Below are 25,511 nucleotides of genomic sequence, written 5' to 3' on the forward strand. Positions count from 1 at the left end.
ACATTCGTTGTGACAAGTCACACTGCGGAATCCTTGTCAATTAGAACTTTTGCCAAAGATCAAATCTTCCTTTGAGATTCACACTAGCACGAATAAGGAAAATTTTGAGATAGAGTTCGCCACTGGTACATGATATCTCCTGTGCTTGTACATTTGTCTATTCATGATTCAAGGACCATTATTCTCGAACCATTCGTTCGACAGATTATGCTGTAGTCGCATTTGAATCGGACGAATTGGCCTATCGAGAGAATATAGCGAAAGTATTACTCAAAGCGGACGCTGGGAGATAGACCGAAGGACCGCAAGTTGTCTGGCTTCCTTTTCCCCTTCCTTCTTGATCATGGTTCATCGTGGTCCGGCAAAAGGTTGCCAAAGGTACAAAGATCGTCATATCAAGGCAAGCCACTTTACTGCCTCAAGGGCCATGTACCTCCTATGTTCCTGACAAATCCAGTAGTGTGGTCTCGAGCAGCCAGCATGTAGGCAGTGCGCCAGGCTGAACTTTCGTTGTCCAGGCTATCGCCATGAGCTTGACGTGGTCTCGGGGATCAAACTGCGTCTGTAGTAGGCCGCCATGGAAATCAAAGCCGCAAATCGCCAACTTCTTCCGCAAAGGTTCCCGATACGACTCCGCAAACGTCTCACGTTCCCAAAGATATCGCTTACGACCTTGAATTTCATGCTTTGGTCTTCTTGTTCTCCACTGGAGTTTTGAAACCGACCAAAGACTGGCGAACAAGTCATGGCCACCTGGATTTTCTCCATCCACTATATCAGAAAGCAGCTGCAGACTCTCCGCTCGCACTGGCCACATCCTGGCTGGCGGTGTTAATGATGGGTACCTGTGATAAAGGCAGGCCATATCCTTTGGAAGGCCATTTAATGAGCCAGGTTGTTAGGAGCCTCCTGGCTGCTGTCAAAGACCCGACTACCAGTGTCAAGGACGAGACCTTGACAGCAGTCATTCTCGTTGCATACGGGGAACATCTGCGAGATCGAAGGTATGGATGGAAAATAACATGGACAATTCATCAAGATGGGGCTGAGGCTTTGATCAGAAAGAGGGGGCATCTGAATTTTCGGGACAAAACGTCCCTCGCCCTGTTTGCTGCCGCTCGTCACAATGCCGCTAATCTTGCAATCTCTAGCACAAGGAAAACAAGACACTGGGATTTATGGAACCTTCAAGGAACTCTTCGATAATTATGCGACTCTTACACTCCTGCAACAGAGCTCGATGCCTGTGCGGTTACCATGGTCGCTCTTCAAGATCAACTGGAAAGCAATGACTTCTCTTCTCGCAACCTGCTAGAAAGATTGGCGAAACTCCTTGAACGCCTGCGCTCCTGGCAATGTTGTGTCCCGAGCGAATGGGTACCTCGACAAACAACTCGCGGCAAGCTCAATTATCCTTCGCCAGAAGTCTGTTATCTTTTCAATTCATGGTACCTCCTTCAGCAGTGCTATTGTTCGCCGCTTGGTTCACAGCTCTTTGACCAAACCCTCGACAGATTAGATTTGATCGTCTCAAAGGCTTTGGAGGAGTTGAATTTACCTGCCAAGGTAGCCGGATGCTATTGCGAAGTCGCATCTTGGGCAGGAAGGGAACGGGACACTATTAGGCAAGCCTTTCCAGCGGTAGAGAGTTGAACTATGTATGTGTGTCCCAGCTTCCAACATACTCGTTCACGAACCTTGGTCTCGCCAAAGTCCAATCTTACTTTCCAGAGCTGAGCAGCCGCTGTTCAACCCTGCGTTGGGGCTGTACAATACTAAACGCGGAAATGGTTAATTGTACTGTACTATTCCAAAACACAGCACGCAGTGCGGAAGTTCCTCTCTTTTTGATGAACCCCATCTCCAAATGGATGATCTCGGGAATTTCATGTTCCTGACAAGGACTTGATATAGTCCAGAGTTCCCACAGCAAGAACACTGCCAATGTACGGGATGGACATCGTACCATACATTCTCATATATGAATTCTGAGGGCTCCGAAAGCCCCTGGATTTCGCACCAGGTTGTGCCGCGTGGTAGAGACCACGTGATTCCAAACGGCTTTGCTCGGGTAATGTTATTCTGTACACCACATTTTGTTATTCTGTACACCGCCTCTGATTGGTCCGGATTTTTGTTTTTCCGGTTATCTGCGCAATTCGAAGATACGTGATGTCGCAACATCTAAGCCTGTACAGAACGTAGAACGTAGAACGTAGAATGTAGAAATGATGGTTAACGATGGTATGCTCTATATAAATCCGGCTGTGGAAGCCACGAATCGGCATCAATTGCTCTCATCTAGTTCATCGAAGTGCCTTTTGCGTCTACGATACCTATAAGACCTTCGTAGACTTTGCTGGGGCTCCACAACAGTCTCGAAAGGCTCCTCAAGGTGGTGGTTAACATCAGGATTCACAGTTGTAGATTCTGACGTTTCAAGAAGTCGTGGATCGATGGCCCCATATTTCCGCCTTTTGTCTTGTAGCCACAACTGATTCAGCACGATACTCTTACGAATTGCTAGTAAATCGTTCCTGGCCGACTTACTAACAATCCTGTCATCCTTTAAATCTGCAAAGTAGTCCTCCTCGTCGCTTGACCACTCGAAATTCTCCTCAGGACGATGTTTAAAAGCCTGAGGGTCTGGACACCACGCTGTTTCATTCTTCCACTGACGAGCGAATGATGCACCGCCTAGTCCGTGATATTGCTCCCAGTTCACGAGTTCCGAGGCCATACGAAAGCCTCCTAGTTCGATGTCGTCACCCATAGAGATGTGATATAACGGAAGAGGTGTTAAGTCGTCTAGAGGCTTTAATATCGTCTCAATAGAGGCCGGGTGGTGCGTTATACGAGGTCGAGATTCTGATGCCTCTTCTTGTCGTGAGGAAAGACTAGAAGTCGTCGTCGATACTTGTTGAGAAGACTCTATGGTAATCCGGCGTTGATTAGGTAGTATTTGGTTCATCTGAGAGTCTTGAGTAGATACGGAGAGACCCTCATTACGCACCACCTCAACCAATGATAATTCACGTTTATTTGACTTTGCCTCGAGGCGTGATCTTACCTTTACCGGATCTTTCAGTAGATATAGAGGGTCAATTGGCGGTAGCTTTTTGAGGGTTTCAAGACGCCATTGAGCATGAAAGTCATCGATTTCTAGAGAGGCACGAAGGGCCTTTCTTTGATGATAAAGATGAGCGCAAGGGAGACCCCACTGACGAGTAAAGCGATTTGTGCAACAACCGATACCAGCAAATGGTTGTCGCTTGAAATACTCGACGTGCTCTAACACCTTCTTTAGAGCAAATGAGGAAATCCTGGTATGAAGGCCGAAGAAGACGCTGTCATGACGAAGTCGTAAATCGATTCTAATTCGCTCGTCAGCGAGGCGATGCTCAGTTTGCTCGTTCAGACGCTCGTTGTAGGCCTGAAAAGTTCTAATCGCACCCCGGAGGTGCGATTGTCTATGCGGCAAATCGCTCTTCACCGCTTTATGCATACTCTCAACTCTTGATGTTGTCGCGTTCCCGAAATGCATAAAAAACGATGTCCACGCCTCGCAAAATCGCTCTTTACAACTCATCCAAGTGTCTCTGAGATAGACGACGACCTCTTTATTGTCCTCTATCCATTTGGTGTAAAGATTTCCCCATGCGTTGTCGCACTCGATCTCTGAAGTCGCGTAAATAACCTGGCGCCAATCGACGAGTAGAGACTTCCACATATTGTCGACTTGAGACTTTCTCTCCGCGGCGGACATATGACCTTGCTGATTGTCATATTTCCTTCGCCACAACACTTTACAATGCGCTTCAACGTCGTTGTTGACGTGCCAGACGCAAATTAAGTGCGGAATCTGTGGCCAGACCTCTTTAAGGGCCGCTAGAAGGCCTCCTGCCTTATCTGTCGTTATCGATGTCGGCGAAGGAAGACTCATCTTTATATAGAACTCTCGTAGCCAACGCAGCACGAATACAAATGCTTCCTTGTCTTCATTGCTTAGAAATGCTTGACCAATGACGAACGAGGTGTTAAGAGACGTCATACCAATGATTTGACAGAGGTAGAGGCCGTGACGATTCGTTTTGTAAGTGCAATCAATTGCTAGAGCAAATGGCCATCGTCGAAGCAGCTGTAAGGAGGAGTATTGAAAGAAGAGTATATGTACTAAATGATTATACTCGTCCAGAACTTCCTGATGAGCAAACGCGCCGTCAAGATCTCGAATTAACGCCTGAATTGCTGGTAGACCTTCATCAAGAACCGCAGAGTATCTATATCGTTGATTGCGCACGTCTTGTAGAGTGATTGGAGTGGTAGGATTCATTTTTCTGATGGAGTGCCATGATCTCTTGGTTTCGATACCTACTTCAACATCCGCGTGAATTTGTTGAAGGATACGAGGCTGGGCCTTTCGAGCATTACGTCGATGTACCGCAAACACTTTGCTTTCGTCGGCGGCGACGTGATTATGCGATCCTTCAAGTAATTCGAGAACCCATTGTCTCGTCTGGTTCACCTCCTTCAAACAAGCCCGAAATTGACAAGGATTCTCTGCAATTAGGCTCTTCGATCGTCTTTTTCGATTTGGTGTTGACACCTTAGTGGTGTTGCGTTGTCCACCTCGGACACAGTTTATATATTGCATCACAACTCGACCATCGCGCAACTTGCGAGTATGTTTTTTCACCGCAAAGCCATTTTCTTTTGCGAAAGCTTGTAGAGCCTCGAAGGCTAAATCAAGAGAATCCCACTGAAGTTTTTCGCCGTTTTGATCGAGTGTTTTGGGGGCAGGAATTTCAATCTCGTCGTCGAATGAATCGCTAAAGGATGGGCATGATACTGGCGGAGCGCTCTCAACATCAATTGGGTTTTCGGCGGTTCCTGGAGAGAAACCAGTCCAGTTTTCGGATACATCGCTTATAGAAGATAGAGACTCTCGAGCACTCTTGAAATCGTCATCATCTGAGCTGAATTGGTAGAATTCTGGTGTTGAAAAGCGAGGATTTTGAGGGGCTTCCATAAGTGCGATAAACTGTGGTTACGCGAGAGCAAGAAGGCTGTCAATAATTCACAGAGTAGAGAATAATACACAGAGAAGCTCAAATGCACGGTATTTATCTACTAAGGAAAGAGAATTAAATGTGTTTATTGCTTCGTAACCACCTATAACGAGGAGAGTTTAACGCGTCAACCCTTTACAGCTACGCCACTTACTAGTGTTTTCTCGCCGTCGCCAGGTCAACGGCGATAAGCTCTGTTAGTGCGGTGTACAGAATAACAGGATGAGAGCGTTAAGTGTACAGAATAAGGCGAGAGAGAGGTGGTGGTGTACAGAATAGGGAGAGTTGAGGCATAGTGTACAGAATAAGCAGGTTTTCCGATGTACAGAATAACAAAAGTCGGTGTACAGAATAATACCCCCCGCTTTGCTCCGACTGGTTGCAAAATATCTACAGTTCTTTGATGCGTCTACCTCCTTTACGATGATAGCATTGCACTTACCACCTCGACAACTCCACGACAACGGGACCTCTAGCGTCGGCAAGCGTCTCTATCGATTCATCCAGACTGGAATTTAATGTACTGGTGCTAAAACAATATCTCAGCCCCCTGAAAACCTAGAAAGGCAGTGGCAAAGCAAGGTGCCAGACTCGATATAACCATGCCGCGAGGTGCTGGGGACAGCCGTTCTCAGAGTACTCAATTTGTTCCATTTGACAACACATTTCATGATTCGAAGAACCATTTTGTCGATACATATGCCACCCTTCTGCATGGTCTCTTAGTTTGTATCGCTCAGTGAGTAAAGATATAGGAGCATTGTTGCGTATTGCATCTTTTGGCCCTGAGCCTTCTGGGAGGCTGTGGGGGGACGACCATGGTTCTGTTTATTCATACCTGAAATGATTGCGCCCTAGGCACTTCTATCACGGGGATCTGGTCTTGTAATTCTGGTGAGAATAAAATAAATGCTGCATACGACTCCGGCGATCACCGGGTAGGACATCATCTGTTGGATCAACGTCAACCACAACTGGGGTACGTTAAATCGCTTTTATTCGTCAAGGGGGTGTCCTACTGGGAGGGATTGTAGAAAAGAGACATGCGAAGTGGAGCAGTAGGAAAGGAGAGGAGAGGAAGTGAGAAAATGGGTCTGGTGTAGATATGCTCATGTATTGTTCGTCTCCGACCGACGATTAATTGTCAGAATCCTTATAATACTCATCGTTTAATCCCCACTCAACTGCAGCAATCTGCAAAGCCAGGAATTGAGAGAACTGTCGGCACCAGAGAAAGCTCCCAGTCATATACCAGAAGCCGGGAAAACCCGTTGGTCGCCACCACTATAAAACGTACATTAGTCGCGACCTTTGTCGAACAGCGGAAGGAAGAATAGCAAAAGTGGCTCGTAAACTTACACCAATTCTTTCCTGCTCATCATCCAGAAACCCAATTTCTCCCACCTTCTCCGCAACTTCTTCGCCCATCATCTGCTTGACCGTCACGATGTTTCGGTGAAAGCCTGTGGCCAATACAACGACGTCAGCCTCAACTTTTTCGCCGTTGCCGAGAATGAAGCCTTTTTCGTAGAACTCTTTGACTCCGTCTTCACATCTAAGAATCTTAATTCTGCCATCGACGATCATAGGATTGGCTCCTTGGTCAATGTAGAAGTGTCCGCCTTTAATCAGCTGGTGGTCGAGCAGTCCTACACCATCCTCTCCTCTTTTTAATGCAAGCCCGGCTTTTTCCAGCGCTTCGAGCGTTTCTTTGTCCTGGTTCGCCATCATCTGTGTAGCGCCGATGTTCATCGTACGCGCAATGGGCACCGGGATAGAATTGCCAATCAAGTCTGCGTCTTCGGTGTGGAGGCCAGGGGTGTTCCATAGTGAATACACGAATTGCGCGACTGATTCTGTGGAAAATGAGAAAATAGGATGGCGTTGGATGATGGAGACTTCCTTTGCACCGCAGTTGACGAAGTCTTGTGCAACGTCATGAGCGCTCGTGCCGCATCCGATCATGGCGACCTTCATGTCGTGAACGTATGGTATCAGACGCGCAGACTTGTGTTCAGACGTGTGGTAGAGTGTTCCCTTGAAGAGCTCCTCGCCAGGAAATTCAGGTCGAATCGGCTTATCACTAAACGTCCCTGTAGCCAACACGACGTGTCGAGGTGTGAAGAATTTTTCACCTTCTTCCGTGTTCTCAGCCTCAACTTTGTACCGTCTGGTTGACTTGTCGTATTGGATATTCGTCACAATTGTATTCAGCATGATATCCAGCTCCATGATTTGGCTGTAGTGTTCCATCCAATTGGAAATTTTCTTTTGACCGAGATAATTCGGCCAATTGGAGGGAAATTTCATGAAGGGAAAGTGATCAGTGTATATTGGCGTGTGTGATGTAATTGAATCGTATCTGTTTCTCCATGAATCGCCGACTCGAGGTAACTTGTCGACAATCAGTGCTCTGATTCCCAGGTCTTTCAAGTGTGCTGCCAAAGCAAGTCCGGATTGTCCTAGTACCATTTAGTGTCAGCTGGAATGTTTGATATATGGGGGAAGCAAGCTGAAACTGACCCGCACCAATGATCAAAACCTGGAGGCTTTGGTCGCTTGGTATCGTGGGCAGATGCACACCATTAGGGGCCGGTATAGAGTTCAGGATTCCCTTATTCACGGGCTCGTCAAGACCCTTTAACTCCTCGACCTGGGTGAAAACAGTCCAAGCTTTCCATGTCGACTCTCCCACATTTGCAAGCCGAACAAAGCCTCGTCCAAAGCCGAATTTGGTCTCAAAGGTGAATCCCGATTGAATCCATACGAGTCCCCCCATGTCTGTCAAAGTGGGTTGTAAAGCACCAGTCTTCATCGGCTTCAGGTCTTTGACTTCAGTGGTCGAAGCACCAAATAACTCGCGAATCGACTCCTGACCATGTTTTGTGGTGATGTCCCACGAAAAGGCAAGGATATCTCGCCACCAGCAATCATCGATGAAGACTTCCGATGCAGCAGCAAGGTGTTTTCGAGTAATGCATTGCTCAACCAAGGAGCACCAGTTGTTCACAATTTTGACAGTGTCAATCTCGCTACGATTGACTTTATCCAAAAGAGAGAGGCTCGGAAGTGGAGTTGCCATGTTGCAGACAGCGCCTGCTTGGTAGTTCTGGCGCTTGATAGGTCGGGACATGAGATATTTGATCTCGTAATTGATCGTCTCACCCAAAATAAGGCCCCTGAAAGCGGTCAACCTTGAAATCTTTCACAGGCACAGCAAGGTGCAATGTGAATTTCACATCATTCCACGCAGGATTTATATAGATACACGTATTATCTGAATACGGAGCCGGGGAACGCATTAGGAAGCCGGTGTCAAGAAAAGATTAGGCCTCCCAAGAGGTTTAGGCGCTCGAAGGAATTAACGAAACGACACAGCAATGTGGATCTAAGTTTGCGTGTCCTGCCGTTTTCTGAGGCTTGCTATTCTCATAAGGCGTCCAGCTGGAGAAGGCAAGCAAACTTCCGGCCCGAGTTTCGAGATGCGGTACGCATCAGGCTGTAGAATCACCGCATTGGCCCACACTTTCAATGGGATTGAATAGATTGACAAGGATAAGATCTTATGGATTAGCTAAGAAATGACGTAATATTTTGCACTGCCACTCTCCAGAGAGCTGGGAATTTACCCTCCCTCAAAGGATACTGGTCCTAGTCCTACCAAGGCCATTCTCCTTCACCAGTCCGCTTGGTTTCTATGGCACGAGACTCGACACTATCTTCAGGGATGTCCACGTTGTGGATGTATGATCAACTATCATAACCTGCTTGCAGCCTCTAGCTCAAACTTCTGCCCGACAATATCCTCACTCAATTTCCAGAGCCTCTCTGCTGCTTTTTCATCACTCGCATGTCCAGCTGATTGGGCTACTTGGCAATCGCTGAGATAAATCACCCGGTCGTCCTCGCTCAGCTTGGGGTCCAAAGCTGCGACCAAAGTCGTGGCACTTCCTTGGTCGAGACTTTTCCAAAACCCGCCCGTCTTGCTGATTAATTTGGTGTACTTCTCGTCAAGGTTGCGGGAGAGATCCGTCCAGATGGAACCGGGATGGGTGGCTATTGAGATGACCCCGTTTTGTGAGAGATGCCGAGTTAGATAGAGTGATAACAGAATGTTGGCCGTCTTGGATTGGCCATATGCGACGAATGGCACATATGTCACCCCGGGAGGCGGGTCAAACGACATGTTGGCATTTGTCATCGGTCGTTCCTCTGGTGGAATATCTTCAGGCCGCCTGTGGAGATTATAATCACTAAAGCGGATCGGGGAGATGACATGCCCTTGGCTTGTCACATTGACAATTCTGGTTGATCCCTTTAACTGGGAACTTTGTGCAGCCTTGAGAATCTTGGGCATAAGAAGATTGGTGAGGAGGAATGGACCAACGTGGTTCGTGCCGAATTGAAGTTCAAGTCCGTCTGTGGTGAATGCGTGGGTTTGCATCACCACACCGGCATTATTGATGAGAATGTCGATTTGGTTCACGACCCTATTAATGGTCGCGGCACCTTTGCGGACAGCCTCGAGAGAAGACAAGTCTATCTCCACGAGCTGAAGCGAAACATTGGGATACGGACCTCTGATCTTCGTGGCGACATCCTCAATTTTGGACAACGTCCGCGACGCAAGCACCAACAGCAACGGCGACTGTGAGGCGAGTGCCAGGGACATAGATTCGCCTAGACTTTGAGGTGACACACCGACGATAACCACTGCCAGTTATTGTCAGCTGAGACAGGTTGCCATGTCGAGTATGACGAGTAGTGAACCGACCTGTTTTGCCTCGAATTTCGTCGCTGAAGGCCTCTGCCACCTCGGTCGCCGTCGTCTCGCGGTCATATTGTGGATTTGAGGTCATGTCGGGTCAGGAGACTAAGGACAGCAAGGCTGAGATGCGGGATGACTTGGAATTTTGACCAATCCCGAAGGCCCAACTCTAGATGGGGGTGAGCGAGTCAAATGAGTAAGATCAGAAGCCGTTCGAGGATATTCAGATTAGCAGGTGATGCTTGGAAACCCCGCCAAGTAGATGATCAGATCCCCCGGTATCAACTGCATCAGAGATAAATTTTTATCCTTAAGTACCGTGAACGGAACGACATGAGCCAACACCGGACTCAGGACTCAATAAGTGAATGTGCCCTGAAGGACTGCCCACCAGCTTTGTCCCGCTAGCAAGTTCGTTGGCACCCGGCGCCGAAAATAGTGCTCTGTGCACCGAAGGTGGAATGTATTCAATGTGAGAGTTCCAGGCCATTGTCATACCCCCACAATGCTGTTCACCAAAATCGGCGCCACAATTTATCCACAGTTATTGCAAAGTCATGTATCGATGACAACAATACCTGGGGGGCTGGATTGCATGGAGGAGGGGAACGATGGGGGCAGGTGTGGAGAAGATATCCACCCCCATGTAGTGCCCAATTATCGGTCAAAGTTGAAGGTCCATTATCCATTTTCGTACAATGCACCCCAGTCGGCAGTTCAGTTGGAGAAATCTCCAGAATCTCCGGCTCAACTGGATCAATTCTCTGATATCGACTTCAAAGGTGTGTTAGTTTGACAAGTGCCGTGGGGCTGTAATCGCCTTGTCGGGACCTTTATGAAAGGGGAACCTGCAGGCCCCTTATGTTCGATTTTTCTGTGTCGGAATTCTGATACTTCCACAGCCTCGCTAGAAAGCTTTTTCTTTGCTTCAAAACGTGTTGGGGTTTTTCTTCTTCTTCTCTCCTTTTTTTGGGGAGGTGGTTTGCAATGGTCTAATTTATCTCGCCAGTGGTATAATCATCAGAATATCTAACAGGATGATTATGTCAGCGGAAGAACCATTTGCGAAGTCCAAGACGGGAATTAAGGTGATCATTGTTGGAGCAGGCAAGCGGACTTACACGTTGATGAAGGTATCTGCTTTGCTGACCGAGAACAGGGTTTGGAGGTCTCACAGCAGCCATAGAATGTCATCGGCAGGGCCACCAAGTTGAAATTTACGAATCTTTCCCAGTTCTCAAGTCCCTGGGAGACATAATATCGTTTGGATCCAATGCTGGTCGGATATTTCGTCGATGGGGCGTTGATGGCTCCATAGCAAAGACGATGAGATCCTTGAGTATCGACCTCGTTAACCACGGCTTCAGAATCCATAAATATACCGGAGAGCACATCATCACCCAGAAAACACCTCCACAAGATCCAGATGCGCCAGTCTTTAATGGCCATCGGGGAGAATTGCACGAAGTCATCTTCAACTATGCCAAAGATGATCTCAAGATTCCCATTCATCTCAACCAACGGGTTGAGAAGTATTTTGAGGAGGAAGACAAAGCGGGTATTGAACTTTCGACAGGTGAAATAGTATGACTTATTTCCCATTTCTGGAGATCCGGGGGGTTTTGACTTGTTATGGCCAGGTATATGGCGACATGGTGATTGGATCAGACGGTGTCCGATCAAAAGCCCGTGAGCTTGTGCTGGGTTATGTGGATAAGCCGAAAAGCAGTGGATATGCAGTCTTCCGCGCCTGGTACTTCATGAAAACTTTGAAATCCTGCCCTGGGGATTGACTTGATCCAGGTTTCCCAACACTGATATGATTGCGGATCCCAGAACAAAGCATTTCTGCGATAATGGAGACACATTTAATGGGTGGATCGGCCAAGACGTCCACTTCCTTTTCTCGACTATCAAGAACGGGAGTGACTGCTGTTGGGTGTTGACTCACAGGGTGAGAATCGAGGACAAATCTTCCACGCAAAGCTAATGCCGAGGGCATCAGGATGAAGCAGATATTGACGAATCATGGTCATTCCCCGGAAAGCTGGAGGATGTATACAAAGTCTTCGAAGGCTGGGACCCTCTTTGCAAGACCATTGTATCCAAGACACCCGAGAGCCACCTGGTCGACTGGAAACTAGTTTATCGAGATCCTTTGCCAACATGGATCAGCAAGGGAGGTCGGATTGCCCTCCTGGGAGATTCCGCACATCCATTTTTACCGACTTCAGCTCAAGGTGCCACTCAAGCAATGGAGGATGGCGTTACAATCGCAATTTGCCTCCGACGAGCAGGGAAGAGTAGTGTTCCGGATGCTGTCAGAACATACCAAAGAATAAGGTGAGAAATTATAGACGGACCTGGGTCTTTGTACTCTCTTGCTGACATATAGTGCAGATATGACCGCGTCAAAGCCGTCCAGAGGACTGGAGAGACAACTCGAGATATGTGGCACAAAGCGGATTGGGATAAAGTCAAGAAAAACCCTGAGTCGGTCCAATTCCCACGTGAAGACTGGATCCACACGTTTGATGCCGAAAAACACGCCGAAGAGGTCTTTGATGAGAATTTCAGGCATATCCAAGCCGAGGTTGTTAATGGTACTTATTGACACTGCACAGAAGATTTTTGAGGTGACTGAAACAATGATAGAACCGATGCGTTTGCGTTCAGAACTGTGATGGTCTTTGGACTTGAACGTTCTGGGGCTGGATGAGCGGAGGGACTTACAGCCGTTGGATTGCATCAATGTCACCTTGGTTGGGCACGGCAAGCACTGACTGTCTAGATGTTTGCAGAGACCATTAGTGAGGAGGGAGGATGAGAAGAAAATATGGGAAACGCGTTTGATCACGGGGATAAGGGATTACGGCAAATCATTGATTCCGAAATATGCAAATGCTCCGCCGTAAATTTTGAACGTCCAACGCGAAAAAAAATTATATCTCGTGCTTCTCTTCCACATCAAGTTGTCATCCGGAATCCGTTCTTCTGATACGAGTGTCAAATTATTCAGGGAGCCCCTAAGCGCAATGATGCAACATGGGAATCCCCCGTCTCTCTCAAGACCTCTATTCCTACGCGGAACAAGTGACCCTGGGCACATCAATCCCGACCAGCCCGACACCTGATATATCCACTACATCTTTGATAATCGATGGGCCATCACTTGTATATTTGGTCTATAACAAACTCCTAGCATACCATTCTTTAGGCTCATTTACCCACTCTCCATCCATCCCGACCTACGCCGAAATTAACCAGACTTTGCACCATCTCCTCTCTGACTTCCAGAACCACGGTGCCGAAATTCAAAAGATATTCTTCGACGGAGCATTGCCTAAATTAAAACGAGATGTCCGACTGGATCGAATGGAGAAGCTACGCCGACAACTCGAAACATATCGGCAAGTCCACGCGGAATTTCCTTCAATGACACATCCTCATCCAACCCCTCCGTTTGAGAGTGTTCTATGGGAGACGAGAGCGATGTCGACAGGAAAATTAACGTGGCCTGCTCCACCATTCATGGTCGCCAGCGCCATTGAATCCCTACGGAGCACCCGGTGGAGAAATCTGGTCCATGTCATTCCCGAGGAAGCCGACACATTCTGCGCTGCTGCTGCTAGAGACTCCGACGCATCGATTCTGACGAATGACTCAGACTTGGTCATTCATGGTCTCGGGCCCAAGGCACGGGTCATCCTCCTCCACTCGATCGAAAAAAAGATTACAAGTCCATTGCAAGTGACGGTTATCATGGCTTTGGCTTTAAAACCACGCTCCGTAGCAGAAAGACTGAAAGTATCGTCGTTCATGAGATTCGCTTTTGAGCGATCTCTGGACTCAAGCGCATCGACCGCCGTCATTCGCGAGCGAGCAAGAGATGACTCGAGACTCGAGAGGCATCAAGCCGAGTACGCAGCATTTGTAAAAGAGTATTCGCCCTCGTTACCTGCTCAGCTAGAATTTCAAGGATGCTTGGATGATCTCGATCCGCGAACTGCAGAGCTCATTGTTGACATGGCCGGCTCTGCACAAGTCTACCTCACGCCTATGTTGGAAGACCCTTCACGCGATTCCTCATGGACGTACGGTGCTGAAATTCGACAACTCGCATATTCCCTGCTCGAGCTTACCGTTTTCAAACCTCATAATTTCAACTTCGCCACCGAACATGTCAAGAAAGGCCAGCGAATCGCGACAGTGGCAGTCCCATATTTGCCACGGTCGCATATCGAAGAACATTTAGTAGAACTGCTTCAGCTTCTCGACAACAAAACTCCGAACTCACCTTCTGCCCTAAAAAACTCCGACCCCGTCTTACTCTTACAGTGGTACACAATATCCTTCTCCATTGTACAACAGAAGAAGCTCATCATGGTCAAACGTGCCCCGACTCTATTAGAAGTTACCAATCTCTGCGGTCTTTCGACGAATACATTCTCAAGTTCAAGTCCAAGAGTATCATGGGACGCCACCCATCTACTGGCCAACGCCCAAGCCACGCTCTACTCCCTCCGAATGCTCAAGCAAATCACTCATTACATCCTATCCCAATCGAACCCTCAATTAAGAGATGAAGATCATAGCAACCTTCTTCTCTCACTGCGAGAACTACATACCAAGCTCAAAGACATGCCTGAAATCGAGCATCTTTTTCTCGACATACCGAACCTCCGCTTTCACATGAGGAAATTGGATCTCGAGACGAGAAACAACGCACTCGCACAATTGAAAGACATACTGGACCCTTGTCAACTTACCGTGAAGAACGAATCAGAGTACGCGATTTCGCATGCACAAGACGGAGCAGGAATTGATGGAGACGGTGAATGGATTTCGAAAAAGCGAAAGAAGAAACGGAGACGAGAGCCATCAAATGCCAGTAATGCGGTCAAATCAACACAAAGCACCAACACTTTCAGCCTGTTGATGGAAGAATGAAACGGGCGCGAAAACACGTTACATTAGTAACTTGAGTGCCAGAAACGAAATCGATTGCCTTGACTTACACCATCAAACAGTCTATGTCACCATGCTAATTGTCTACATACCACCTCGATCAGATCACTCACCGCCTCACGCCTTCAAACCAATCAAAACCTCCTGCATGATCTCTCCCATTTCTTGCTCTGCATCAACAGGGAAAACATCCACCTCCTCAACGCCCAGCTGCTGTATAGCCTCCAGCTGACTCTTTACCATATCGACCTTCATATTATGGCCCTCTCTCGCTGAGACTCGTCCGATTAATTCCTCCTCCGTCGCTTGCAGGACAACAAAGACAGTTCTGATCGATTCCCCTGAGCCCAAACTCGAGGAAACCTCAGCCAGGATGTCTCTCAGGGCATTGCGATGTGGACGTGCCAACGCGGAACAAGTTAAGACGATATTCTGGGCCTGTTTCGTGGAGTTTTGCTGTTCCTGTTGAATGAGATTCTTCGCTCTAGTTCTGTCTAGAATCTGCACTTTAATCCGGTCCAGCCAGATCTGTCGATCCAACGAGGTAAGCGGGGTCCCTTGGCCCATTTTCGCAATAGTGATTGTGTCGTAGATATCGTCGCCTTCAATCACCGGGCAGGAAAGTGGTTCGGCAAGGGAACTGGCCAGTGTGCTCTTGCCCACACCACAAGGTCCTGAAAGAACAATGAGGCGGGTCTGTGGCAGCGATATATCCGGAGTTTTCGACGCCCAACTTGTCTTCAGGAACTTGTTGACGAATTTGCATACTAACTCTGTTGTCAGGGCGGGAACCTTGCCAAGTGCGGCTGAGAGATCTTCTGCCGTCGTGGTGACATAGTTCAAGCTCCTCCGCTTGGTTGTGTCGTTGTCATATTTACTTGCGAAGAACTCGACAAGTTTGATCGTGGGATTAGTTTCGGGGTCTGGATTGGAGACACGGAGCCGACGAATCCATTCTCTCTGGCTGACTTCGACGAACGAGAGACCCGCTGCGCGCAAAGCGGGGAGCAGATCGTTTGTCCAGTGGAAAGTGCGTGGGTTGACAATATTAAACACCCGCTGTGATGTAAAGCACAGCGAAATGTCCATCACTGCAGTTGCGACAGTATCGACGGGTAGCCAACGGTGCAATTCGTCGAGAGCAGGGAGCGCTCCAATTGTCGTGGCGGTTTGCAGCATCAGGGGAATGGCTTCTGTGTCGTTCCAGATCCCATGCTTGGTATCTGCGATGATCTGCCCGATGCGAAGGACTCGCGCTGACATTCCTGTCTCAGTGGCTGCTCGAGTGACTAAATGCTCGCTCACAAGCTTTGATCGGGCATAGCCCATACCTTGAGCGCATTTGAAGCTTTCGGGTAATGCTTCTTCGACAAGATCGTCTGGAGTGCTGGCGACAGCGCTCACTGAGGAACAGAAATTGAACGAGGCGGGAGTGGGTTGCCGGGCAGATAGACAGAGGAGCATCAGATTCCGCATGCCTGCGATACAGTCTGCCTCGAAGCTGGCAAGGCTCTTGTTGAAGTTGACGGACCAAGCACAGTGCACGAGAGAAATGATTTTCATTGATAGGCTGTCATAGAGCTTGTCATCGAGGCCCAGTTTTGGCTTCGAAAAATTGGCGGGATAACAGGATATCTTGCGGCGTAATCCAAGGGATAAAGTATGGTAGACCGCTCGGTCTTGCATTGATTTGATAACGCGTTGTCGAGCGGCGGCTTCCGAGCTGGCTCGAACGAGACAGCACACTTCTGAAATATCATCTCTTTGGACCAGCTGTGCAACGAGGTGCGCGCCGAGGGACCCTGTGGCACCGGTGACGATGATGCATGTCTCCGTTGAGGCCCTTGGGACAGGAATATGTCGAGGAAAGACACTGTATTTGGCAACCAGGTCTTCCATTTCCTGGATCACATCTCCCGTGTCCACGGCCTTACTGTCACGGATGCCGAGGATGGCCGCCGCTAACTTCGCGATGGTCGGATATTCAAAGACCACGTTCTGTGGCAAAGAGTTACCATTCAACTGGATCTCCTTCATAATCCTCGCACGCAGTCTCGTCGATTGCAGAGAGTCTATCCCCAGCGAGAACAAGTCAGTGGTATCTGTGACGTTTGCCGCGTCTTCCTTTGGCGCAAGTTCCCGAATTTGTTTTCGGAGGAAATCTTGCAGTTCCTGTTCGGAGAGCACAAGAGTACCGGCTGATTTCGACTCTGCTTGTCGGTACACTTCGTCAATATCCTGCTGGAATCTGCGGTAGACTGCTTGTCGGATCATGGTACCTTTGTCCGTTGATGGATATTCTGTGGCAGGCGGCAATACCCTGATCATGTCCCTTGCGAGCTGCGCATAGGCAGGCAGAATCTTGTTCTCCGCCGCGATCGTTGGCCAAATTGCCTCGATGAATTCATGTGTCTCCAGATGTGCGGCCAGGTCAGAAGAGATGATTATCATTCCTACCTGACTCTTCCCGGTTCCAAACATGACCGCTTCTTGAACAAGCTTGTTCTGACGAAGCGACTGTTCCATGGCGATGGGTATGACCTTTTCTCCGTTCATCAGCACAATTGTATCATCCAACCGACCACTATATTTCCACGCTCCTTTGATAGATGGATGTGGCTCGAATAGATCTTTGGTGGCGTACGAGCCATCATCTCGATTCGTCGCGACTTTCGATGGCCACCCATTCAACACAACTAGCTCAAATAGATTGCCACCTCTCTCTTCCCACCGAATATACGATTCCAATTTCTCATGAACTCGGACATAATTCCACGCCTTGTCTCCCGAGGGCCGGAACGAGGTCATGAGCTGACCCGTTTCCGTTGTCCCATAATGGCTAATCAAATTGACACCGCCATCAGTCAACAGGTCTCCCAAAGCGTCTGGACAAGCTGATCCTCCAAACATGACGACTTTCATGGCCGCCAGAGCAGCGATCCCATCTGGGGTCTCGCTCAAGAGCTTGAGTGCGTATGGCACCCCGTAGAATATCTCGAACTGGTGTTGTCCCATTATTCCCAGCAAGTTCTGGCGCGTGAGGGGTAAGCTGGCATTGTACATGTAGATCTTCTTCACCGATGTGATTGCGCGGAAGACGCTACTAAGGCCGTGAGCATGGAAGAGTGGCAGTGTGATGAAGCCGCGCATGTTCATATTCTGCTCATAGTTTCGGAGTGCGGCCTGGTGAGTTTGGTAGATTGGTTTGGGAGGACCCGTAGAGCCGGAAGAATGAATGATCCAGCATATTTTCGTCGTCTCCTTGTCCAGGTCAAGATGTTGCTCCAGTCCAAGCTCTTCTGGTCCCGCCTGCTCAATGATGTACTCTTCCTTGTTGCTGATGTCGATGACGGTCAAATCCGGTAAAGATGACTGCAAAGATGAAGTGGCTTTATGATACGATGGATGAACTACAATATGCCGACATCTCGTGGAGTCTAATAATGACAGATACGCTGCTTCAGATATTCTGGTAGACAAGAAGAGAACAGTAAATCCCAGCCTCGTCAAGGCCAGAGTAGTAATGACATAGTCAAGGTTGGACGGACCCAGCAGTGCCACAACGCGTGCATCCTGCTCTGATACAGTCCGAACAGGAATTTTCTGGGAATATATTCGCGCTGCTCGGGAAGAAAACAATTCCAGGTCTGAAAATGTATATTCGACATAATCAAGTTCATGAGACGGATATCCTAGGATCGGCTCGTTAGGAAGTTCTCTGGCACTTAACGACATCAGCTCCGAAATGGTCCGTGGCTTTGGTATTGGTGGCGACAGCGGTGGCGTACGTAGTTGTAATGTAGTCGACGCGATAGACGTGACCTTGGAGATAGGGGTCGGGGAGATCACTTTTGAGAACGTCATGATGTACGTTGCTTGTTTGGTAGTATGGTCCTTGCTGGTGGTGTAGAGGACTCAACAAAGGCTTCCAAGACCAAATATATAGATTGACTCGGCGATACTAGAAGTAATTGACATTTGCAATCTGCATTTATTAAGACAGAAGGAGTTCTCAAGGGAGATATAAGTCTTCCTGTACGCAAGGTCTCTTGAGCAGGGCAGCTTCGTCCTTTGATAGAACCCAGGAAAACTTCCCGTCGGCTCGCATGTCGCGACTCCGGTGAAATCGGTTCCCCGGACTACAGCTCATCCCTCTTACAATTTCCTCGAATCAGAAGTCAAAATGCTCGTTGGCTTTCTCCGGTTTCCCCGAACGTCCTTGAAATGGCAAACCTTCCGGCGAGAGGGAGATTTTTTTTGGGAGCGAACAAAGCCAGATCTCATCCCGAGAGCCGACGGATAGCAATGGGAAGGCTTTGGGCCCGTCAAATTCAGGCCGACGGAGAGATCTATATACTTCACGGCCCGGAAACTTTCATGCGGCATTGCGCAAATGACTTGGTATCTTTGGGCCCTATCCATTGTCGCCGAAGCTGCATCTTGACCGTTCTTGGCCTAGGTAGTTGGATGTTCGAAGTTCTGGGAGCGTTGGAAGTGTAAAGATGCATGTTTCACCCAGCCTTTGTCTGGGAATCAGCGGCAAGTCGTCCTTCTCACATCCTCGAGGATTGGTGTCTTCCGAGAGTATCGAACATATCGACTCGACTCTCTGCAAAATGTATTCCACAATATCACCATCTGTCTTCACGGTGGAGAATCCCACCCCTGGTGGGACCGTCTTTATATCTTCGCTGGTGACGTGTGTTTGGAGTTTGGTCTCGATGTCACAAGGGTTCTTGCACAACTTCCAATCAGTAATAGTAGTGAGGTTCTTTATCGGGATTGTCGAAGGGGCGTTCCTCCCGGGTCTCATATCTTTGTTTTCTTGCAGGTGCAAAAAGCAGAGAACTGGGTAAGCGCATTTCGTTCATGTATGGTGGCTGTCGCCATCAAGTGTCAGGCTTTGTCTAATATGTGTCCTCTTGCTTCGGACGTTTGATTACAGCGGGTATCATCGGCTGAATGGAAAACACCGTATGGTACGAAAATTGGCAATGGCTATTCATCATTGCGGGTGCAGGAACCATCATGGTAGGCCTGTATGCCATTCCATTATTTCCAGAATATCCGTGCACGGCTCCCTGGTTTTCGGGCGTCTGGTGGGATAGATGTTAGCTAGGCTCTGCGTGATTCGTTGACTTACAGTATCGCTTCACATTCATTCAAATGATGCTCTAGGTCCCTCGAGGTTTTTGGCGGAATATGAGCCTCCTGCTAACCATTTGGAGATCACTACGGGACAATCCATCATTTATTTCCTCCCTAGTGGTATGAAGACCTTGGGGAATTAAACACCGCCACCCTGTTGCTATCAGCGCCGCCATACGCTGTAGCATTTCTTGGCTCTCGTGGTGGCATTCTCCTCTGCACATATCAATGGTATTCCTCTTATCTCGTCTTTTATCGGCAATACCATGGCAATGCCGACGCTGGGCTTCAGTTTGAGGTATAATCCTCCTGACACTTTGTGGTGTCCATGCGTGAGTGGAACCATTGATCGCGCTGCAGCCAAAGCATAAGCTAACGCCAGTCAGTTTGTACAAATGTCAACTATGCCTGGGTATCACCATCTATCCCGCGCCCTAAGGCAAAGAGAGCTGCCTCCTTGGCCATCGTTATCCTTATGAGCGGTAGAATGACCCACTCCTACAGTTCATATCCACTTCCAGAGTGTGGCAAGCTCCAACGTTACGTGGGTGGATCATTTCTGACTTGTCGTGGCCTTTCTTTGTGGATCTACTGTAGTTGCAATCAGATTCTGTCTGATCCCTCTGAGTCAGACGGTCGACGAAATGGGAGGCCGTGCAGAAGGTTTTCAGGCTCACGTTGTCGTTTCGTCAAAAACCCTGTGTGGCTGAAATGGAAGCTGCATGGATGTTTGCGACGATGAACCAGCAGTTGATGGTGTGGTAAGTATCTAGTTCTCGGAGAGAACGTTCCGGATATCTCCGATCGGTATATTCGAATAAACCATGAGGATACTCCCTTCGCGCAGGGAGTTTGATGGAATTGCCGCAAGCTGGGTCGCAGACTTCTGAGAGACGCAATCTTTTCAGCAGCCCCGTAGTATCGCCGTACGAGGTCATGGTTATCGCCTTTTTTGGGGGGGGTAAAATTAAATAGATTGGCTGTTGAAATGCAATACGAAAGCGTGAACATGCCTATGCTTGGAGATTATAAAGGTCGCCATCCCTAGGGAATCCTACAGTGTCCAGACTTTCCCAACCCCAGCCAAGCAAGTTTTGAAATATGTAATCATCCTCAGAAAGAGTAAATTGTCCGATGATCACGTCCATCTCATTTGATGGAGATCCATTCGCGTTCGTGTTATTCCCGGTGAGTTCCTGTGAACGGGCCACAGTATGAACTGTAGGGTCGACATCTTCGGCCGGTTCTATCGTTAAGGGGGCCGCGGATGAAACATCATGGATAGCGGTAGAAGGCGGCATGTGTTCGACAACAGATCCGATCTGCTTATGCTTCTTAGTCCGTGCCCTATCTTTCTCGGCACGTAGCCGAAGGCGACTGAGGAGGGTATAGTGTCGCCGCGCCTGACTGCCTTCGGGGGCCAATGTTGTCAAGCACTGCTGACAATGATTGGCCTTATCAAAGAACATTTCAAGATCCGGAACGAGATCAGCCGGAATGGTCGAACGGGCGTCTTGAATTATGAAGACGTATAGTGTGGAAATGGCAACAAGGGCTATGTATTGAGTGAACCAAAATGCTTGATATAGGGCACCGCGTTCAATCAATTCATATGTTGCATTGAGGATGGTGCTGATTGCACTTGCACACTCTCGTATTGGCTTTAAAGCTCGATCATCTCTGGTCAACGGCGCGTTACGCCCAAGTCGACTCAAATCCGCCAGTAAACACCGCCGGGTAACAAGGATACGTATGTGGGCATATGCAAGCTTCAGCACGGTGTTTTGGCGTTCGAATGTTCGTTGGCCGACAAGGGTCTTATCCCGGGGCTTGAGAAAATCGGGCAGGGCATCTTTCCATTTATATAGCAACTCGAGCATTTCATTGGTTCGCTCGAATACTTGATCTTCTGTCAGAGGCTGAATCGGATAGAGTAGATCATTATTGCGTCCCATTAATTTGGCCAAGTCTGCGTGAGCGATGAACGCTTCAAGGTTGCCGTGCTGAGGTAGATCCTCCAGAGATTCGGACGACAACAGGTCGTGATCGTCAATATTTCGGGGGTAAGACTGGTCGATATCTTCATCACGGAGAATTCGAGGCCGCCCTAGCATGACACTCAGATAGTCATCCAAAACATACGCGCACCAAAAGGTACGCTTTCGCGATTCGAGTGTGACAAGATCAAGCTTGTGGGCCATAGGGGTCTTTCTGTGAAGACCGATAGAAGTCAAAATGGTACAAGCTAAGCTGAAGCAAAACCGGCATTCGTTGATGCGAAAGGTGCTCAGAAGATATAGGCACATGGCCAGCCGAGCCTGCACACTGGCAAGCGAAGCCGGACCTGGCTCTTGGTTGAGCAGTGATTTGGCCTTCTCAAAGTCTGCGAATCATAATGTTAGCATTTAAATAGCCCGCGCACAATCTTGCCCTTTGCCTCCGTCTCTGGACCTTGTGTGGTGCTTACAGAATCGGCTTCGACTGAGATCTTCATCTCCACCATCACTATACCTCTCGCCGTCTGTGGTATAGAGGAGTGACTGCGAACATACGATCAGAGCACAGGCTGCCTCGGCCATTGGTAAACGAGAGCCGGCAAGCAATTCAGACATCCACTTCTCCAGCGTTGGCCGATGCAGAAACCGATATGTAGGTGTCGCGAATCTGAAGTATCGCTCCAACAGTGAATTGGCGCCCTCCCGAGTAGGAAAAGGTTGCTCTTGACGCATAGGTGTCTGTGGAATGTCCCCGTAGCAAGTTAGCGGTGCGGATGGTAAAGATTCCCCTTCGTTGATGTCGTTTTGATTCCAAACATGGTAAAGAAAAGACACTCCAGCCGTTGGACCAATATGTTGACCTCCAGCAAATGTTTGGGGAGGCTCCAGAGAAGGACGTCGAGAGCCGTGAGGCGTGTAGTCTTTTGTCGTGATATCCGGCCGGCTGAGAGCTTGTCTCGTTGAGCTTGCAAGATTGCGATTTTCCCTTTGAGGAACCGGTGCCGGAGACAGGAGGTTTGATTGAACATCTCGTGCGACTGGAGAAGAAGCCTTTGGTTTCTCCGAGCCCCTAGCCGGCCGAGGCCTCGGAATACCATCATCGTACTCACACCGAACGCCCTCGCCATGACAGTAGTCGCAAGGCTGGGTGCCTGTGCATCGCACCTTGCGTCTACATTGAGCATATTAGCTAAGACAATGAGAATGCCAATGGGCCAAGAGCAGACTTCGCAAATCAGTGATCAAACCTGCACAGGAAAGCTTCCTCCACAACGTACCTTCGGCAAAATATGCAAGCTCGAGCGGTGCGAGGATGCTTGAGCCTGCGCTTCTTTGGTGGACTTGATGGGAGAACGTCGTTATCCGACGGAGACACCGCGTAGAATGGGCCCATGTTTTTTGGCAGCTTGAGTCACCTCTGAGGATCAACAAGGCTCCGAAGGAACGTGAATAGAAAAAGACTGAAGAAGTTCGGAAGCGAAGAAAAAGGTTCTGCTAGCGGGGAAAATGGTGGCAGCGGCCCCTCTTCGGCTCGCGGAGCAAAAGGAGCTTCTCCGTCGGCTGCGGAAATACAACGGCAAGCGGTGTCCCTTCACATCGCCTCTTTTACCGTACGTCCTAGAAGAGCACGGAAGGCCCCTCCGGGTCAATAACCGATATCACCGATTAACGCTCGCCATGAGGCATCGGCGTGCCAGGGAAAATCGGCGCGCTATAAATAAGCGAACCAATTTCCAGTTGCATATATATCTCCTCTTCTGCTCTACTCAGCCTGAATGCACAGACGAGGAAATGGCGTTGAACCGAAGCTTCACATTGAACACTGGGGCTAAGATCCCCGCGGTTGGGTTTGGTACTTGGCAAGCAGCGCCACACGAAGTTGAGGTCGCCGTCGAGATCGCTCTTAAGGCAGGCTACAGACATTTGGACTGCGCGGCGATATACAGAAACGAAACAGAAGTTGGGTTGGGCATTCAAAAGAGCGGCGTGGACCGGAAGGATATCTTCATTACCACCAAGTTGTGGAACACCAAACATGAGCCAAGAGATGTCGAGGCTGCATTGGACAAATCCTTGAAGGATCTTGGTGTCGACTATGTTGATCTTTATCTCATGCACTGGCCTGTCGCATTTGCATCTGGCGACCGTTGGTTTCCTTTGGACGATAACGGTGTGTTTAAACTGGCAGGAGTCCACTTCATCGAGACATGGAAGGCAATGGAAGCATTGCTCCAAACTGGGAAGACCAAGGCGATTGGTGTATCCAACTTCAACATTCGTCGACTGAAGCAGCTGCTTGCCAGTTGCGATGTCGTTCCCGCCGTCAATCAAGTCGAAGCACATCCATACCTCCAACAGCACGAACTATTTGACTACTGCAGAGAACGGGGAATTCTGATCGAAGCATATAGTCCTCTGGGAAACAACACGACTGGGGAACCCAAAACAGTAGATGATCCAGAAGTCCATGCCGTTGCAAAGTCTTTAGGCATGGACCCAGGTCAAGTTCTCGTCAGCTGGGCAGTCCAGCGAGGAACCGTTGCCCTGCCAAAGAGTGTAACAGAGAAGAGAATCGTAGGAAACTTTCAGGACGCCGTCCTCCCAGAAGACGCCATGAAAAGATTAAATGCCCTAGAGAGGCACAAGAGATTCAACTTTCCCGGGAGATGGGGCCATGACATCTTTGATGAAATCGGAGAAGAAGAAGCGGCAAAAATTGCAAAGGATTCGGCTGCCGATAATTTGAAAAAGTTCACGGTTTAATTAGAATCTCCTATTGGGGATAGAGAGCCCGGATGGATAAAGAAGAGTACTGAAGACGTTGTACTTCTCGACTGCCTTAGTACATAGTTGCAAACGATGAAGTGATCGGCCTCGGATTGAGCCTCGATCTGCCTTGATTCTTTCAATATAATTGCTTTCCGTTATAAATCAATTGTAGGGCAGACTCTTTGGTGCTCGTAATTCCAATCGAAGGCCATCCAAACTCCGTAAAGATGAACGAGACTCGCCATTACAACTAGGACGTGGAATAATTGATGCGACGAGAACCAAATGTCGAAATGACCTGGCCATATCGACTCTGGTATGCGGGTAACGAAGAAAAATGCGCCCACACCGTATACGAGACCTTCAAGGAGATAGTAAGGCATTCCAGAACGAACCCACATTTCATTCCAGCCATAGAGACAGAGTCCGTGAATAATGGGGGCAAACCCCGAGAGAGCCGTGCAGATAAAAGTCCACGTGCGATGATTCCGGTATTTCAACCCCTGTAATTGTGGATGCAAAACGAGTGTGGATGTAATGACGCTTAAACTGATGATCATGGACCAATAGAGCCACCGCAGTACAGGCTCGCAGTAGAAGCCTACGTAGATTCCAGAAAAGAAACTCCCAAGAATGAGTGTGAGAATGCCAACGTAGTCTATCCTCAGCATTAGATTTGAGATGTCCATGGAGTGATTCATGAGGGTATGATATGCAGAAGAAAGTCCCATCGTGACCACCGCGGCCCCCACATTGCAGCTGAAAACCATGTGATCCAACAGTGAAGCCTCA

The 25,511-nt window shown here is 48.7% G+C and overlaps 9 protein-coding genes across 9 annotated transcripts; 4 read left to right on the top strand and 5 right to left on the bottom strand.

Moving 5' to 3' along the window:
* Nucleotides 1-1,126: 1,126 nt before the first annotated feature.
* On the top strand, nucleotides 1,127-1,315 carry Z518_08499 (uncharacterized protein; the record flags this gene model as incomplete). The annotated part of the gene is made up of 1 exon (XM_013414240.1): nucleotides 1,127-1,315. One exon carries the CDS (start codon nucleotides 1,127-1,129, stop codon nucleotides 1,313-1,315), a length of 189 nt encoding a protein of 62 aa, XP_013269694.1.
* Nucleotides 1,316-2,438: 1,123 nt separating this feature from the next.
* On the bottom strand, nucleotides 2,439-5,029 carry Z518_08500 (uncharacterized protein; the record flags this gene model as incomplete). Its single annotated transcript, XM_013414241.1, has 2 exons — nucleotides 2,439-2,512; nucleotides 2,551-5,029. The coding sequence occupies 2 exons, from the start codon at nucleotides 5,027-5,029 to the stop codon at nucleotides 2,439-2,441; spliced, it is 2,553 nt and encodes an 850-aa protein (XP_013269695.1).
* Nucleotides 5,030-6,206: 1,177 nt separating this feature from the next.
* On the bottom strand, nucleotides 6,207-8,202 carry Z518_08501 (uncharacterized protein; the record flags this gene model as incomplete). Its single annotated transcript, XM_013414242.1, has 3 exons — nucleotides 6,207-6,353; nucleotides 6,429-7,531; nucleotides 7,593-8,202. 3 exons carry the CDS (start codon nucleotides 8,200-8,202, stop codon nucleotides 6,207-6,209), a joined length of 1,860 nt encoding a protein of 619 aa, XP_013269696.1.
* A 624-nt stretch (nucleotides 8,203-8,826) lies between these two features.
* Z518_08502 (uncharacterized protein) lies at nucleotides 8,827-9,928 on the bottom strand (the record flags this gene model as incomplete). Its single annotated transcript, XM_013414243.1, has 2 exons — nucleotides 8,827-9,782; nucleotides 9,844-9,928. The coding sequence occupies 2 exons, from the start codon at nucleotides 9,926-9,928 to the stop codon at nucleotides 8,827-8,829; spliced, it is 1,041 nt and encodes a 346-aa protein (XP_013269697.1).
* Nucleotides 9,929-10,874: 946 nt separating this feature from the next.
* On the top strand, nucleotides 10,875-12,451 carry Z518_08503 (uncharacterized protein; the record flags this gene model as incomplete). Its single annotated transcript, XM_013414244.1, has 6 exons — nucleotides 10,875-10,970; nucleotides 11,038-11,421; nucleotides 11,478-11,590; nucleotides 11,641-11,791; nucleotides 11,843-12,180; nucleotides 12,238-12,451. 6 exons carry the CDS (start codon nucleotides 10,875-10,877, stop codon nucleotides 12,449-12,451), a joined length of 1,296 nt encoding a protein of 431 aa, XP_013269698.1.
* A 431-nt stretch (nucleotides 12,452-12,882) lies between these two features.
* On the top strand, nucleotides 12,883-14,787 carry Z518_08504 (uncharacterized protein; the record flags this gene model as incomplete). Its single annotated transcript, XM_013414245.1, has 1 exon — nucleotides 12,883-14,787. The coding sequence occupies one exon, from the start codon at nucleotides 12,883-12,885 to the stop codon at nucleotides 14,785-14,787; it is 1,905 nt and encodes a 634-aa protein (XP_013269699.1).
* Nucleotides 14,788-14,922: 135 nt separating this feature from the next.
* Nucleotides 14,923-18,669, bottom strand: Z518_08505 (uncharacterized protein; the record flags this gene model as incomplete). The annotated part of the gene is made up of 1 exon (XM_013414246.1): nucleotides 14,923-18,669. One exon carries the CDS (start codon nucleotides 18,667-18,669, stop codon nucleotides 14,923-14,925), a length of 3,747 nt encoding a protein of 1,248 aa, XP_013269700.1.
* Nucleotides 18,670-20,966: 2,297 nt separating this feature from the next.
* Z518_08506 (uncharacterized protein) lies at nucleotides 20,967-23,343 on the bottom strand (the record flags this gene model as incomplete). Its single annotated transcript, XM_013414247.1, has 3 exons — nucleotides 20,967-22,336; nucleotides 22,421-23,121; nucleotides 23,228-23,343. The coding sequence occupies 3 exons, from the start codon at nucleotides 23,341-23,343 to the stop codon at nucleotides 20,967-20,969; spliced, it is 2,187 nt and encodes a 728-aa protein (XP_013269701.1).
* A 398-nt stretch (nucleotides 23,344-23,741) lies between these two features.
* Nucleotides 23,742-24,713, top strand: Z518_08507 (uncharacterized protein; the record flags this gene model as incomplete). Its single annotated transcript, XM_013414248.1, has 1 exon — nucleotides 23,742-24,713. The coding sequence occupies one exon, from the start codon at nucleotides 23,742-23,744 to the stop codon at nucleotides 24,711-24,713; it is 972 nt and encodes a 323-aa protein (XP_013269702.1).
* Nucleotides 24,714-25,511: the final 798 nt, after the last annotated feature.

This window comes from Rhinocladiella mackenziei (genome assembly GCF_000835555.1).
Source record: "Rhinocladiella mackenziei CBS 650.93 unplaced genomic scaffold supercont1.6, whole genome shotgun sequence".
In the NCBI taxonomy this organism is placed as follows: Eukaryota; Fungi; Ascomycota; class Eurotiomycetes; order Chaetothyriales; family Herpotrichiellaceae; genus Rhinocladiella; species Rhinocladiella mackenziei.